Genomic DNA, 13,262 nt, shown 5'->3' with positions numbered 1-13,262 from the left:
GATGCTAAGCCCTACAATACTCAACAGTTACACTCATCCAAGTAGCTATTTACAAGCACACAATTACAAAATTATGGTATCTGTCCTTGATTATTGTCCAACAGAAAGATGTAAAGCATAATTAGACACATGACAACCATAGTTTATTTGTCTACAATAACAAGCACAAAGAAAAGACTTTATATTTACAAAAGGCACTTCAAACATGCCTGCTTGACAGAAATAACTGGTAAAAACTCATAATTCAAGGACATTCTTTTTTCGTTTTATCTTTTTAACAGAAACTGAAGAAGAAGAGCTCCTAGATTATATTTCATTTAAACTGAGGAAGAAGTAGGCTGTTTGATCGCATGGAGCATTCAATTTTTTACAGATTTGCAACAAAGCTTAAAATCTTAACATTATTAAAGCTCAGTTCTGAAACTAAAATCATGGTTACTGAATGAAAAACCACCCTTTTAAAAAACAGAGAAAGTCATCACTTACTCAGCATATTTGCCTAATGAAAAATCTAAAAGTCCAGAGCAGTTAACAAGTAAAAATCAAAGCTATACTACCATGCAAATTCACACTACCAATTACTTGCTGAGTAATGATGTAATTTGACCAAAAAGCACCAATCAATCTAAACTATGAATGCTTTGGCCCTCATTTTTAAGACTGACTTGTGAAGGGCCTTGGTTTACAAGTACACTGTTCTTTTTCATTTGGCAATAAAAATTGCTAAGTTCCTGTGGTTACAGGTGACAAGTTTTTTTCAATCATCAAGAGTTGACAATTTGAAAAACTGTCAAATTTGAAGTTTGTGCATTGTGGGCAACTTGCATGTGCTTTTTCAAAATACATCATTCTTAGCAAGTGAAATATGGCAAACAAATGCCCAGATTTAACCTACAAACAGGATGAGTTTTGATTTTCTGAGCAGCTTTCTTTGTTGGGTGTTGGGTTAAACACCCCAAGTACCTTTTGTGCTCAAAATATTGAGTAGTCAGCCACATTTGTTTCCCAAACAGCACCCATTTTATGGCATCATGTGCTGTCACAGAAAAGTCCTCTGGGGCTACTCACAAATAATGGCTGCGCAAATGCACTCACTGTCTAGGGTCACTTGACTTCATGTCTTAGGAAAGTGTCACACCCCTTTGCAGAATCATGAAGAGCACCCATAAAGGATCCTGCAACAGATTTTCAGACAACAAATGCTATCTATTTTAGCCCAGGATGATGATTCTGCTGTAGTGGTATATTTCGAAAGGACACTTGGTCATGGTTGTAGAATCCTTGCGGAAATTCCTGCCTTTGAAGGGAGGCAAGTTGTTGCTGCTGTTGTTGCTGCATGTTCATTATTTGCCCCATATTATATGCTAACTGACTTTGCTGCATGTTTCCATTATAAATTGAAAGTGTTATAGGGTCAACAGATTCCATATTAACATCTCCATGTCCTTGGCTGTTACTCCAATTTAGGTTTGGGCTCATGGGGCTCAAGAAGGGATACTTTGGAGAAGATTCAGATCTGCCATTTGTCGCAACAACAGTTCTCAAATCCTGCAAATTTGATTCTGGAGTAGTTATGGTGACGTTTGGAGGCCTCTCCATATTGTACTGGGAGAAATGCATTGTTGTCGAAGGGGTCTTTCCATTACCCATTGAGTAATTACTTTGAAATGAATTTGGTGATGTATGCATTGAGTTGTTGGTGTATTCAACTGTGTTTGTACGTATGTTTCCTTGGTATGTTGATAAGGGGCTTTTAAATTCACGAAAGTCACATGTTGTGTTTGGGGGAGCACCATAATATGAACCGTTAGGCATAAATCCATCAAAGTTTGTGTAACCTCTTTGCTGTGGGGCACTGAATGTCAGGTCTGTAATTGATCGTCCTTGACTCTGTGGAGGTGATACTTGTCTTCCAGTAATAGCTGACATGTTATTTTGTTGCACATTCTGCATGTATGCCATCTCTAAATATGGATTTGACTCAGTTGGTGGTGCAACAACATTAGGTGGGCAATTAACTTCCATTTCAGTTAACGATTTTGCTAGATGGGTGAGTGAGTTTTTCTTCGACTCTCTTGCGCGATCTAATGGGCCTACAAGAAAATGACCTTTGCATAAATCACACTCTATCAAAAATCAAATCAAATTTGAGTAACTTTGTTGATAGATCAAATGCTTTTGAACTTTTCCAGCCACAGGATTGATTAAAAATACATGATTCTTGATTCAAAAAATGGAAATTATGCAAAGTTTTACAAATTAATTAGAAAACACAGTCAAAAATGCAAATCTGTCACAATTTCTTGCCATCAAAGTTGTAGATAAGTGAAAGGGAGGAAAACGATGATGAGAATCCAATATGTCATACAATTGAATTTTGAAATAAATTTTGTAGTACACTTGTATTTTGCCCCAGCATACAGGTCTTCATCAGGGATTTTACTCTGGCAAAGCTGTATGCTGGGCCAAAATATCAGCTAAACATTTAAATTATTTTACAACTCTATTTACAACACATTGGATTTTATAATTGTTTAGCTTTATTTTTCCTTACTACTTATACAACCATCCCTCATTGAACAGGATTTTTGAACAGAAAAACATCCTCCCTGTCTTCCTTCTGACAAAAAGTTGGCAATTTCAATGGGAAAAGTTTAAAAAAGAAAATTTGACCAGAAGTGTAGTGCAGCTGCTTAACCTCAAAAAAGGATGAATTGTGCATTTTATGATACAAGCATGAAAGTTGGTACAAGTACACAATTTGACATGATGAATAATATGAGATGCAGAACCCACTTCAAAATGCCCCAAAGCTATTTTTAAACTGGGGTACTTGTACCTAGTCCTCCTTTGGGTCTTCCTCCATATCTTTTATACTATGCAAGTTATAAACCCGAAACTTATTTTTCTTCCATAACTTGACATGCTGAATAAGATAAGATGCAGACCCCACTTCAAAACGCCCCTAAAGCTATTTCTAGACTGGGATACTCTTATCCAGTTCCGTCTTGTTCTACCTCATACCTTTTTTGACATGCTGAATAAGATGATATTTCCCCAAAATGTCCCCAAGAGCTTTGTAACCACGAAGAAGCTGATAATAGAATGTTTGTCTACGTGAAGAGTATTTCCAGTTCAGGACATGGAAGAGTCGCAATCGAAACGGTTGACACTGATGTTTTCATAATAGCAATTGCATTGTTTCGTCAGCTCAGCGGAGTACAGCTTTGGGTTGAGTTTGGAACAGGAGATAACAAAAGATGGCTACCACAGGCTACCACTCCACGTTTACACAAACGCACTAAAAGAAAGGGTTTGCTTTGGCTTCTTATTTAGGTACGCGTTTACTGGCTGTCACACAGTTTCTTCATTTTGTAAAAGATGCAAAATCTGTTTGGACGATTTTTCTTCAGGTAACAGTTCTTTCGTTGCTCTATCAAGTGCTACTGACCAGTGGCGTAACCGATGTAGGCTGGAGTTCGAGCAACACCTTAAGGTCCCCTAGGGAGGGGCCGCGTAAAGGTTTTCACGATGAAGGTTTGTTTGCATTAGTTAAAGTGAAAAGTGATTTGAGAAACAAAAATTCTGTAACATGTTACATACACCAGTAGTTTCCTTTTAACTGAGACAATAATTTATTCACGTTTACTGTGTGAAACGTCCGTTTCAATCTTCAACGTTTTTAATATATTATACGGATAAGATGTCTTCAAAAATCCAATGCTAGAGCCTTCAAGAGAAGAAAAAAACATTAGGCAGCAATTCCCAAATACAATGTAATGGCACTTGAGTCTGATTTAGGTCTTGGTGAACAATTTATCGGCGGTACAGAACTTGAAAATGGCTTTGAAAAAAGCTTGTTCCAGTGGCAATTTTTTTATAGGCACGAAACACTGATTGGACAACTATGCCGGCCATGTGCTTGCGCTTTTCTGATTGGCCTATTTTGATCCACCACTGGGTATATATTTTTATACTCTTTAATTTTTATACTCTTATATATTTATATATATATTTAAGCTTTAACAAGTATACTGTGAAATGTTTGGCTTTTTTAAAGCCATTTTTGATGGGTATTGAAATACATCCTCGTGTTCTTTCACAACGTATTTGTCCTTTGAATATTGAGATGTTACTTTTTTCGCATAGTCAATATTCGCCAAAGATAAAAAAGATGCAATAAACAGTCAATTTACAATGTTTTATTGGAAACATTCTCTAGACCCAATGAATTAGACGCGATTGCAGGAATTTGTGTGTGGTATTTATACAGCTATTGTACACAATACTATCACCTCACAGATTCTTGTCCAGTTCCCAGGTTCCCAGAAAGCAAAATATTTTTTGCAGCTCTGACCTTCAGTATCCTTTTTTTTTGACCCCGAAATATCAAAGATTTTAAACCATTAAATTCAAGCTCGACTCATTAATTTTAACTCTCCACTTTGAAATTGGTGGCATTTGCCGAATATTCCTTTGCTAAGCGACACTTTTGCCAGGATGAATGACTTTGAGCAAATGCCTGATAATTAACCTCTTTGATATTTTTCACTATCTGTTTTGTTTCTCAATGATATTTCCATCTTTTTATCGCATAAATTTTTCTGGCTTTGGAAAAAAATCATTGTTCAAGAGCCTCCGAACAAAGTATTCCCAAAGGATAACAATGAACAGATTTTATTGTTTCAAAGGCACTGGTTTTGCTGTACGATCCGTCGTGTCACCGTATTTCAGTAAATGAAGCAATGAGGTTCCTTGAAGATTCCTTGAAGCAATGCCACCAAATAGGGTACTTCCCATCAAACATACTTCAATCCTCTTTTCAATAAGGGTAAGATTAGATACTTGTTTTTGAGCTCACTAGTGACCAATAGCTACGTACGAACTTAGACAATAAAGTTTCAGAATGGTATCAAGCAAAGCAGGCCCATTTCACGGAAGATGATTCATCTTATTCAGCATGTCAAATTACGGCAGAATACTAAGTTTCGGGTTTATAACTTGCATAATTTAAAAGATATAGAGGAAGATCCAAAGGAGGACTGGGTACAAGTACCCCAGTCTAAAAATAGCTTTAGGGGCGTTTTTGAGGTGGGGTCTGCATCTCATCTGACTCAGCATGTCAAATTGTGTACTTGTACCAACTTTCATACTTGCATCATAAATGCACAATTCAACTGCTAAGTGACTGCACTACAGCCACTATAAAACTGGGTAAATCCCTCAAGAACAAATCATCAGACCATTTCTATTTGTTAATTTTTTCACCACTAAACAATGCCCCAGGCAGAATGAAGAAGGCACTGTAATGTATTTTGACTCAGAGCCTCTTGATTTTTGCCTGACCCTGGCACTGAATAAAACATAAAGGGACTGACTACAAAAATATACAGAAGTATGCTGTTTAATGATCTGCTTTGCAGCAGCAATTGATAGAAAACATTAAAATCTTAGACTTATGCTACTGAAAATTCACCTAATAGTATTACAAAACCAATCAATTAATATGCAATGCTATGCTTTGTCAACAGGTAAACAATTTAATGCTTTAAATCCACTTGTGAAACAGAATTCTATTACTGGAAAGGATAATTACTTAAGATTAGAAAATGCTAAATTATTTATCATTTTCATAAGCTTGTAAAGAATGCTGTTGGATTTTGGACAAAAAAGAATGCAGTTACCATGCCGAGGAATGTTTTCAAAATTCGGTTAAGGAAAACATGAGACATTGACAGGAGAAATAAAAACAAATGGCACATTAGTTCAACATCTAGGCTCAAATGCTTGTCATCTCTTTCATCAAAAACCTTTTCTTCTTCAAAAGCAGTTCAAAAGCCTATGCAATCAGTATTTTTGTACCAAAATCTGCTTTTGACAAACATAAACAAGGTTTGGGTTTTAAGGTCAGTTTCTTTAAAGAAATGTTTAAAAAGATTTCAAGAAAACTAGCAAATTCCACTTACCATCTGGCCTAATAGGGCTGCAAATGCTGCTGTTGGTAGACTGCTGCCTTTGAAACTGGGCAAGCATCTGCTGCTCAACACTGATATCACTCATCGTACTAATAGACTCTGATCTAGCAGAAGCACACGTGGTAGGATTTCTATTATCCTGAACAAGATTGAAATTGCATCCTGGATCTTGCAGTGAAGGAGAAGACATATCAAAAGTGTCAGAGAAATCTTCTGGTGAATCGAGAATGTTCTCTGGGGAAGATTTGAGAAGATCTTCAGACACATCAAACAGTTCTTCTGGATTTTCTTTTAAGATATCATCTGGGTTTGAATGCTCAGTTATTGAACCTGCAGGAAAATGTTGCTTTTGACAGTGACAAAATGTGAATGCAAAAGTGTATGTCTTCTATACATACGTGTGCATCTATGAAAAGCCTCAAAGTATAAATTGAATTGAATTGTTTTTATAAACTCTGACTCATGACTCAAGATTTTGTATCAGTCTACAAGAATACAAATTACTGCAAAAACTGATCATTAATGCAGAACCAGTGGAAGGGTGATGTAGACTCTCTGGGTGCAAGAATTGAAAGGGAAACTTGCAGTCAATTTTTTTAAAACCTAAATTTTATATAATTTTGGTGGTATGCAATAACAAGACAATAACAAGAAAACCAATCATCATCAAAATCTAAATAACAAAAACTCAAGAATGTTCTAGCCTTGATGACAATAACACCAAACTACTGGTGGAAACGAAGGGACAGCTGCCCCCCAATATTTTGGAGGACAATGGTCTTTTGTTCCAAAACAATGGGAAAATGTGATGTCATCTTCTCAAAACAATAGGCTGGCCCCCTAATATCTGACCAAGTGTATGTCCCTACCTCAAACTTAAGCTTAAAGAAAGTACATGAGCAATTTCAATGAATGAAGCAACAAACAAAACGCAAGTTTCATCCATCCAATTTACTGCACGGTTTTGCTCCGTTTGGCAGGGTATCATGGATGAGCAAAATTCCAAAACACCCATGGTGGATGTTTATCATAGCAGCACACAAACAGACTTTACATTTTTTATGCAAAAGTTTTCCTGCAGTCTGAAGTTGTATTTTGACTGAGAAATTTTGAAGTAAACCACGCAACGCATTGAAAGTCAAATAAAACTCTCCTCAAACAATAACACAGCTATAAAAGAGGAACAAGAAATAGAAGAACTTAAAAAACTACAATGTACCTGCAATAACAGCATCACTGTTCCCGTGATACAACTGCAAAGGCCCGAGGTCTATTGCGTGAAAATCAATGGGTGCAGTGAGTGGGAACCCATACTCCATTGACTCTTCCTCTCCGAAATCGTTTCTGTTCAATCCGATTCGGGCCAGACTCTTAATATCCTCGGAATCCCTCACCCTCATCATTGCATCACCCTCTTCATCGCTACAATAACAAATTCAGAAGGGGCATTTAGATTTGGAAGCAACTGGGAAAGGACCAATAATGAATTATTGCAACATCTAATAAAAATTTTCTTTAGAACGCAATTTCCAAAAGATAATCGATTGAGCTAGTTAAGTGAATAGAGCCAACTCTTGTTTAACTCAATTATGTGTAACTCGAACTTTCTCTAATTCGAAAAAAATTTTCAGGTCCCTTCAAAAACCCTAGCAAACTCATAAAACCTATATGAACTTTTCGGATCTCTTTAATTCAAACTTTTCAAAATTCGACCAATTTTGTTGTTCCCTCTCGAGAAAGAACTTTTCTGGTGGTGGTATAAGTAACCTTACCTAAAAAAAGTTATTGTAACTGAAGGGCCATTTTGGCTGTCACTCAAGTCATTTCCAGTGATAATTGTTTTGGGGATGAAGAGTGTAAGTTCAAGGAATTTTTGCCAGCCATGTGCTGAGCTCTGAAAGATTAGCACCATTGCCTATTTTTATGTTACATTCTTATCAAAAGACCAGATAAGTTGACAAAAGCGTTTTTCTATGCAAGTTGCGATGACATGGAAAAGGGCTAAACAGAGCTGATGTGGGGATAACTGAGGCAAAATCCAGGATTTTTGGAAACACGCATAAATCGAACACTTCTCGTATAACTCGAACACATATCGTTTAAATCGAACACTTTTCGTATAATTCGAACATTTCGACGATTCCACAGAGCTCGGGTTACACGTGAAAAGATGCCAAATGCTTTGGGGTGGGGAAAATTTAGTAACTAAGTAACTTAGCTCTATATTTTGGCTTTCAAGTATTTTAGAACTCTTCTCAGCTATGATAATGTCTGTGTCATCTGTATAAAGACGACATATCATTTATATGTAGCAAAAACAGTAGAGGGCCTAAACCAGACCGTTGAGGTACACCATAAGGTTTACTTCATCCAAGATGTCTGAACAGTTTGCTCCTTTTCAAAATCAGAATTTAATTTGACTCTTAAATCCATAACTTGCAGAGCTTTCGCTTTCAGAAATTGACGCGCGTGGTAGCAGCTGGGCGCGCGAATCGCCATCGCCTCAGCCATTACGGTCGTTCTTTTTATCTATCCTGCTGCGAGGTTAGCTTTTCAAGTGAGCAGTTTTGCATTGCAAGAATACTAACCAATCGCAAGCTGTTATTTTGATGGGTGGCTTGACAAGTTGGGTATACGCAGTCCTTTTATATGGACACATTACCTTTAACAAAGATGCTGGTTTTTAAAATTCCCTTTCCATATCTTGTAACGTGCCTGCGCTTAATATCTATTAACCGCTCTCGCAACCCACGTTGGGTGCGTGCCTGCGCGCCCTTAACTAAATCCTCTAAAGAAACACACTCGAAACTGTTTCGTGGAAACACGCCGAATTCGCTTTCCACCCTTTTAAGTCAAAGGTTGCTGTCTGGCTACGGAAAATCTCCAGACAGCGGGTATTTTTAGACAGACTATTTTGCAGCAAAGGTGTCCGGTTGAAGATGGCTGAATAGGATTACTCTGTTTACTAAAGACGTCCGAACCAATAAAATCGTACGATACCAACCTTGAGTGCCAACCATGCTGGAGACTATGAAATTTATAGGGAATTTCCATCTCAGAACTCTCAGAATTTTTATCTATCTACAAATATTTCAACATATATGCTGGAGACTATGAAATTTATAGGGAATTTCCATCTCAGGGCCCTCAGGATTTCCATCTTTCTACAAATATTTCAACATTTATGCCGGAGACTATGAAATTTATAGGGAATTTCCATCTCAGGGCCCTCAGGATTTTCATCTATCTACAAATATCTAAATATATATACTGGAGACTATGAAATTTATAGGGAATTTCCATCTCAGAACTCTCAGGATTTTTATCTATCTACAAAATATTTCTTTCGCAAGAATAATCTTGATATACCAACGTATCTCACCCTTTAGCAACCACTTCTTTCAGTGAACACCTAGACAGACTTCGGCCATCGAGCGCTATGATTTCTTTTAGGCAGTGGCGTAACGCAGTTTAGGGCACTTTAGTTCGTTAACTAAGTGCCTCCGAAGTAAAGGGGAGCTAAAATTATTTCTAAATCTATGTCTACTTTCACCTTACTTTCAAAAAGTTTGAAAGATCTTTAACTAAAGCAAATAACTCAGCTCCCCAGGTTAGCCAAAACAATTTTCAGTTTTTTGACTTGCTACTGTATTTGACATGCTCTACATCGTCTGATTGGATTTTCTTGAAGTCCGAGATAGGAGCCCCGCTTCAGTTTTACCTTATTTCCCCAGATTTCTCCGTTACACAACTAATTCTGGGTCTAGCTGCCCCCATAAAAACAAAGTACTTGCTAAAAGCTATCACAAGGCTGGACAGCGGCTTTATAAACAGCGGTTCTTACAGCTACCGAAGAGCTTAGGAAGGCACGCCTTTATATTCATGTCTGTAACAAATCCACAATCAAATATCAATGCCTTCATTGTAATTTGCAAAACTACTTGCAGATAAACATTAAAAAACATTGAATAACGAGCTTGCATTTGAAAACACATTCATTTCTAGTCCAATAATTTTGTCTAGAATAATCTTATTCTACACGTGTGCTCAAAACTACTTTTTGTTTACTGGCTGTTTTTATCTCATTCAGGAATTCATACTTTATATCTATATTCATACTTTATAGCGTATTTTATATTTACAAATAAGGCTTTTTACTGATAAAATCGAGCTCAAATGATGTGAAAAGAGAAAATGAACAGAACCGACCGGAAATGAAATTATTTTCAGACTACTGGGAGAAACGATATATACAAACCCCCTTCAAAAGATTGCAAAATGTTTATTGCTACAGAATTTGGTGACGTGGGAAAGCAATGTGAAAATGGAAAAACTTTCACAAAGGAGAAAGGAGCCATGAATGTATTAAGAAAAACAAAACATCAAATATTTTTGAAAAACAACTTGTTTGGCCTGACCCAGTTTTCTGTGATATTTCTTGACAATTGCTGGTAAAGGCGGAAAATACGTTTGCGAACCTTCAGGTTTACCCGAATGAACAAGAACTCACACGACGAACAAACCCGTGAAAATGTGCTTTCAATGTATGGAGCACAAATATCGCTATTTAAAAAGCATGCTTTTGAAGACTGATCCTTGCAACTGTGTGACAATAGTTTGAGAAACTTTAATTCACTAATGAGCCCAACAATTTGTTATCTATAATTTTGATTGAAATCTAAAGTAACATAAAGGATTTTGAAGAATAAAAATTGATGTAAGCTGTACTTACAAAATAAGATACCAGCATAATCGTAGGAGGAGAATTTTTAAAATGGAGACACGGTTAATAATTTTGCTTGATTTCGCGCATATATGCATGTTATAAACATTTACACTCACAGCTTGAAGACAACATAAAATTGCCTTTGGGCATTACTTGATAATCTTTGTAAGGTAAAAGGAAGCCAAAAATGTTGTTTTTCTTGTATTGGCAAAATTTATTTCAGGGTTCATCAGTTTTTCCCAGACTTTCAAACGTTTCAAACATTTTCCAGACTACCTGTGATTTCTTGGGAATTGTTGCTAACTGGAAAGCACCAGGGGCAGATTTTCAACGGGCTCTATGCAAAAAAACTGCTTCTCATGACGCAGACTGAATTTTCTCGCCAAAATAATTGGCTAGTACATAGAGATTTCTTGTTTGAGAAGCATACTTCTGCTAAAAAAATAGCAACCTTCATTAGATGTTTCTTCCTAGGTACAAAGGTGCACCTTTTGGAGCATGGCACCTTTTAAGGAACCTACTGAAATCTCATTGAGGCTGCACATACCTTTCTTATAATCGAAACTGCACTCGTTACAAAATACTTGAGAGAGCTAGAATGAGCCTATAAAGCAAAACATTTAGGCCATGTACAGCTACCCTAACCAAAGGAAGTCCTTTTCCTAACAATGACATTAGCAAAAAATCCACGTAACTACAACGAACACGTTAATAATAAGGGCACAATGCAAGCAAACTAAAACCAAAGTTGGGCGTTACATTAGTCGCAAAGCTAGACATAGCAAGACAGTGTAAAGCAGAGGATGCATGTAATGTCTGGATGAATGTCTTATTCAGCCAAGGTGAGTCACAACTGAGCAGTCAAAAAGGCATCTTCGAATATACATAAAGACAAATATATTGCACAGACAAGAAATTACAGCAAGCGATTGCTGCTTCAAATACACAAATAGAAGTCTTATCTGAGTACAGAAAACGCCTGAACTTTTCTCTGGATGAAATTTTGCCATATTTGCCCTTTTCGAAGTTTTCCTTGCATCTTTTATATAGATGTTTCTTATAAATGGAAGTTATGTACAGTTTGTTTTATTTTATAACAGAAAAAAGAAAAGTTCAAGCACGATGGCAAATTCCTGTCACTTTATATATTCTTGTCAATTTACGCAGTGACCCTCCTCTTGGGTAGCCTAACTCCAGAGTCTGATAACATGCAACAACTATACATTGGCAGCTGAATGAGAAACAGCAGAGAATGAATAATTATCCCCGAATAAATACTGTTTTGGGTAGGTTGAAGCGAGCCTAAGGGGTTTCGGCTTTGGGTGAATGGGTCAAATTCTTTCTTTAGCTGCAAAGTTTTGAGCGTGGTAAAAAACTGCAAAATTTAGCGATAAGAAGGCTAAATTAGAATCGGATCGCATAAAAGATGGACGTGCTTTGAAAAAATAAAAAATTGAAACTTCAACTAAAGAAATAAATGCCCAAAAACATTGAATCAATTGTACTTCTGTGTACTGGGTCACAAAATAAACGATGCATTATCCTGAAATTAATCCGTTACTTGGACATAACATGTCATTTTAGCCTGCAAGTAGCAGGTCTCAACATAACAGTTAATGAAATAAGTTCCCCAATTTAATATTTCGTGGCAAGGTACTCAGTATTATTAACTTTGCATAAAAAATGAGCTTGAAAAACGTAAAGCCGGTTACCTCTGACGCTCCAACAAGCCCCTTGCGACTGGCCTAGGTTCAGACATTGAAAAGCGAGGGCTTGTAATGCCCCATTCTTCGAAACAGTATACGTCACAAAAGACAAAACAAGCGTACCCTGTTATCGTAACAATGTCAGAACAAAAGGCTGTTACAGTCAAGGTCAACGGCAAAAAGTCGCCTGCGACTGCAGAAAGCCTTGCAGCAGGGAAGCGGAGACAAAATACTGCCTAGCCTAACAGCAACAGTTCTGCAGCCGTATACGAAATGTGAAGATTGAGAAGCACTAAGCTCAGAGAATCCAAACCTAACTGTCTAGAATGAGATACACGTAGGAAAAAGCAAAAAAGCGGAAAAATCGAATAACAAAGCTGCAGGGAAGTCTGAAATAATTACCTAGTCCAATATATGCAGGCTCGAAAGCGACCAAAAATATTCTGCATAAGCCAAAGAAAAGACCCAGGACTACCTCGATTGTTTCATGTCTAAGAAACATGACATGGACTTTTTCCACTGACATGAAATCCTTTTATCAATAATTCATTCGTCGTTTTCTTTGTTACGAGGCCAGTCAGTAACAGCCGGGGGTCTATGCCTTTGCTATCCAAGTGGGCTTACGTATCTGGTTTTGAATTTCCAGACAGTCCAGTTTTACTTCGAGCCATCAAGGTTCCGACCTATGAGCCCGTCAATAGTCTCACCAAATTAATATTCTTGATCAAATAATGATGTGAGGCCAAATTAATATCATCGATTTCTTGCTGTCATAATCTAAGGTTATGTTATCTATAACAGTCTATTCGAAGACAAAAAAGCTTTTAGGGCAGGCCTTTCCTTTTTCAAAGAGGG

At 37.0% G+C, this 13,262-nt stretch overlaps 1 protein-coding gene across 2 annotated transcripts in view; it reads right to left on the bottom strand.

The window, feature by feature from the left end:
• Positions 1-374: 374 nt before the first annotated feature.
• Positions 375-13,262, bottom strand: part of LOC135681556 (uncharacterized) — a 52,116-nt gene continuing 39,228 nt past the window's right edge. For both annotated transcript variants that reach the window (XM_065196094.2, XM_065196095.2), the window contains exons 11-13: positions 7,195-7,397; positions 5,967-6,305; positions 375-2,093 (exon numbers count right to left, since the gene is read on the bottom strand). In XM_065196094.2, the coding sequence (XP_065052166.2) occupies positions 1,207-2,093; positions 5,967-6,305; positions 7,195-7,397 (1,429 nt within the window). In that variant the 3' untranslated portion in view covers positions 375-1,206. The remainder of the gene's footprint in view (positions 2,094-5,966; positions 6,306-7,194; positions 7,398-13,262) is intronic.

This window comes from Rhopilema esculentum, chromosome 12 (genome assembly GCF_057945365.1).
Source record: "Rhopilema esculentum isolate cy_ngs chromosome 12, ASM5794536v1, whole genome shotgun sequence".
Taxonomy (NCBI): domain Eukaryota; kingdom Metazoa; phylum Cnidaria; class Scyphozoa; order Rhizostomeae; family Rhizostomatidae; genus Rhopilema; species Rhopilema esculentum.
This window is presented reverse-complemented; position numbering and strand designations above follow the sequence as displayed.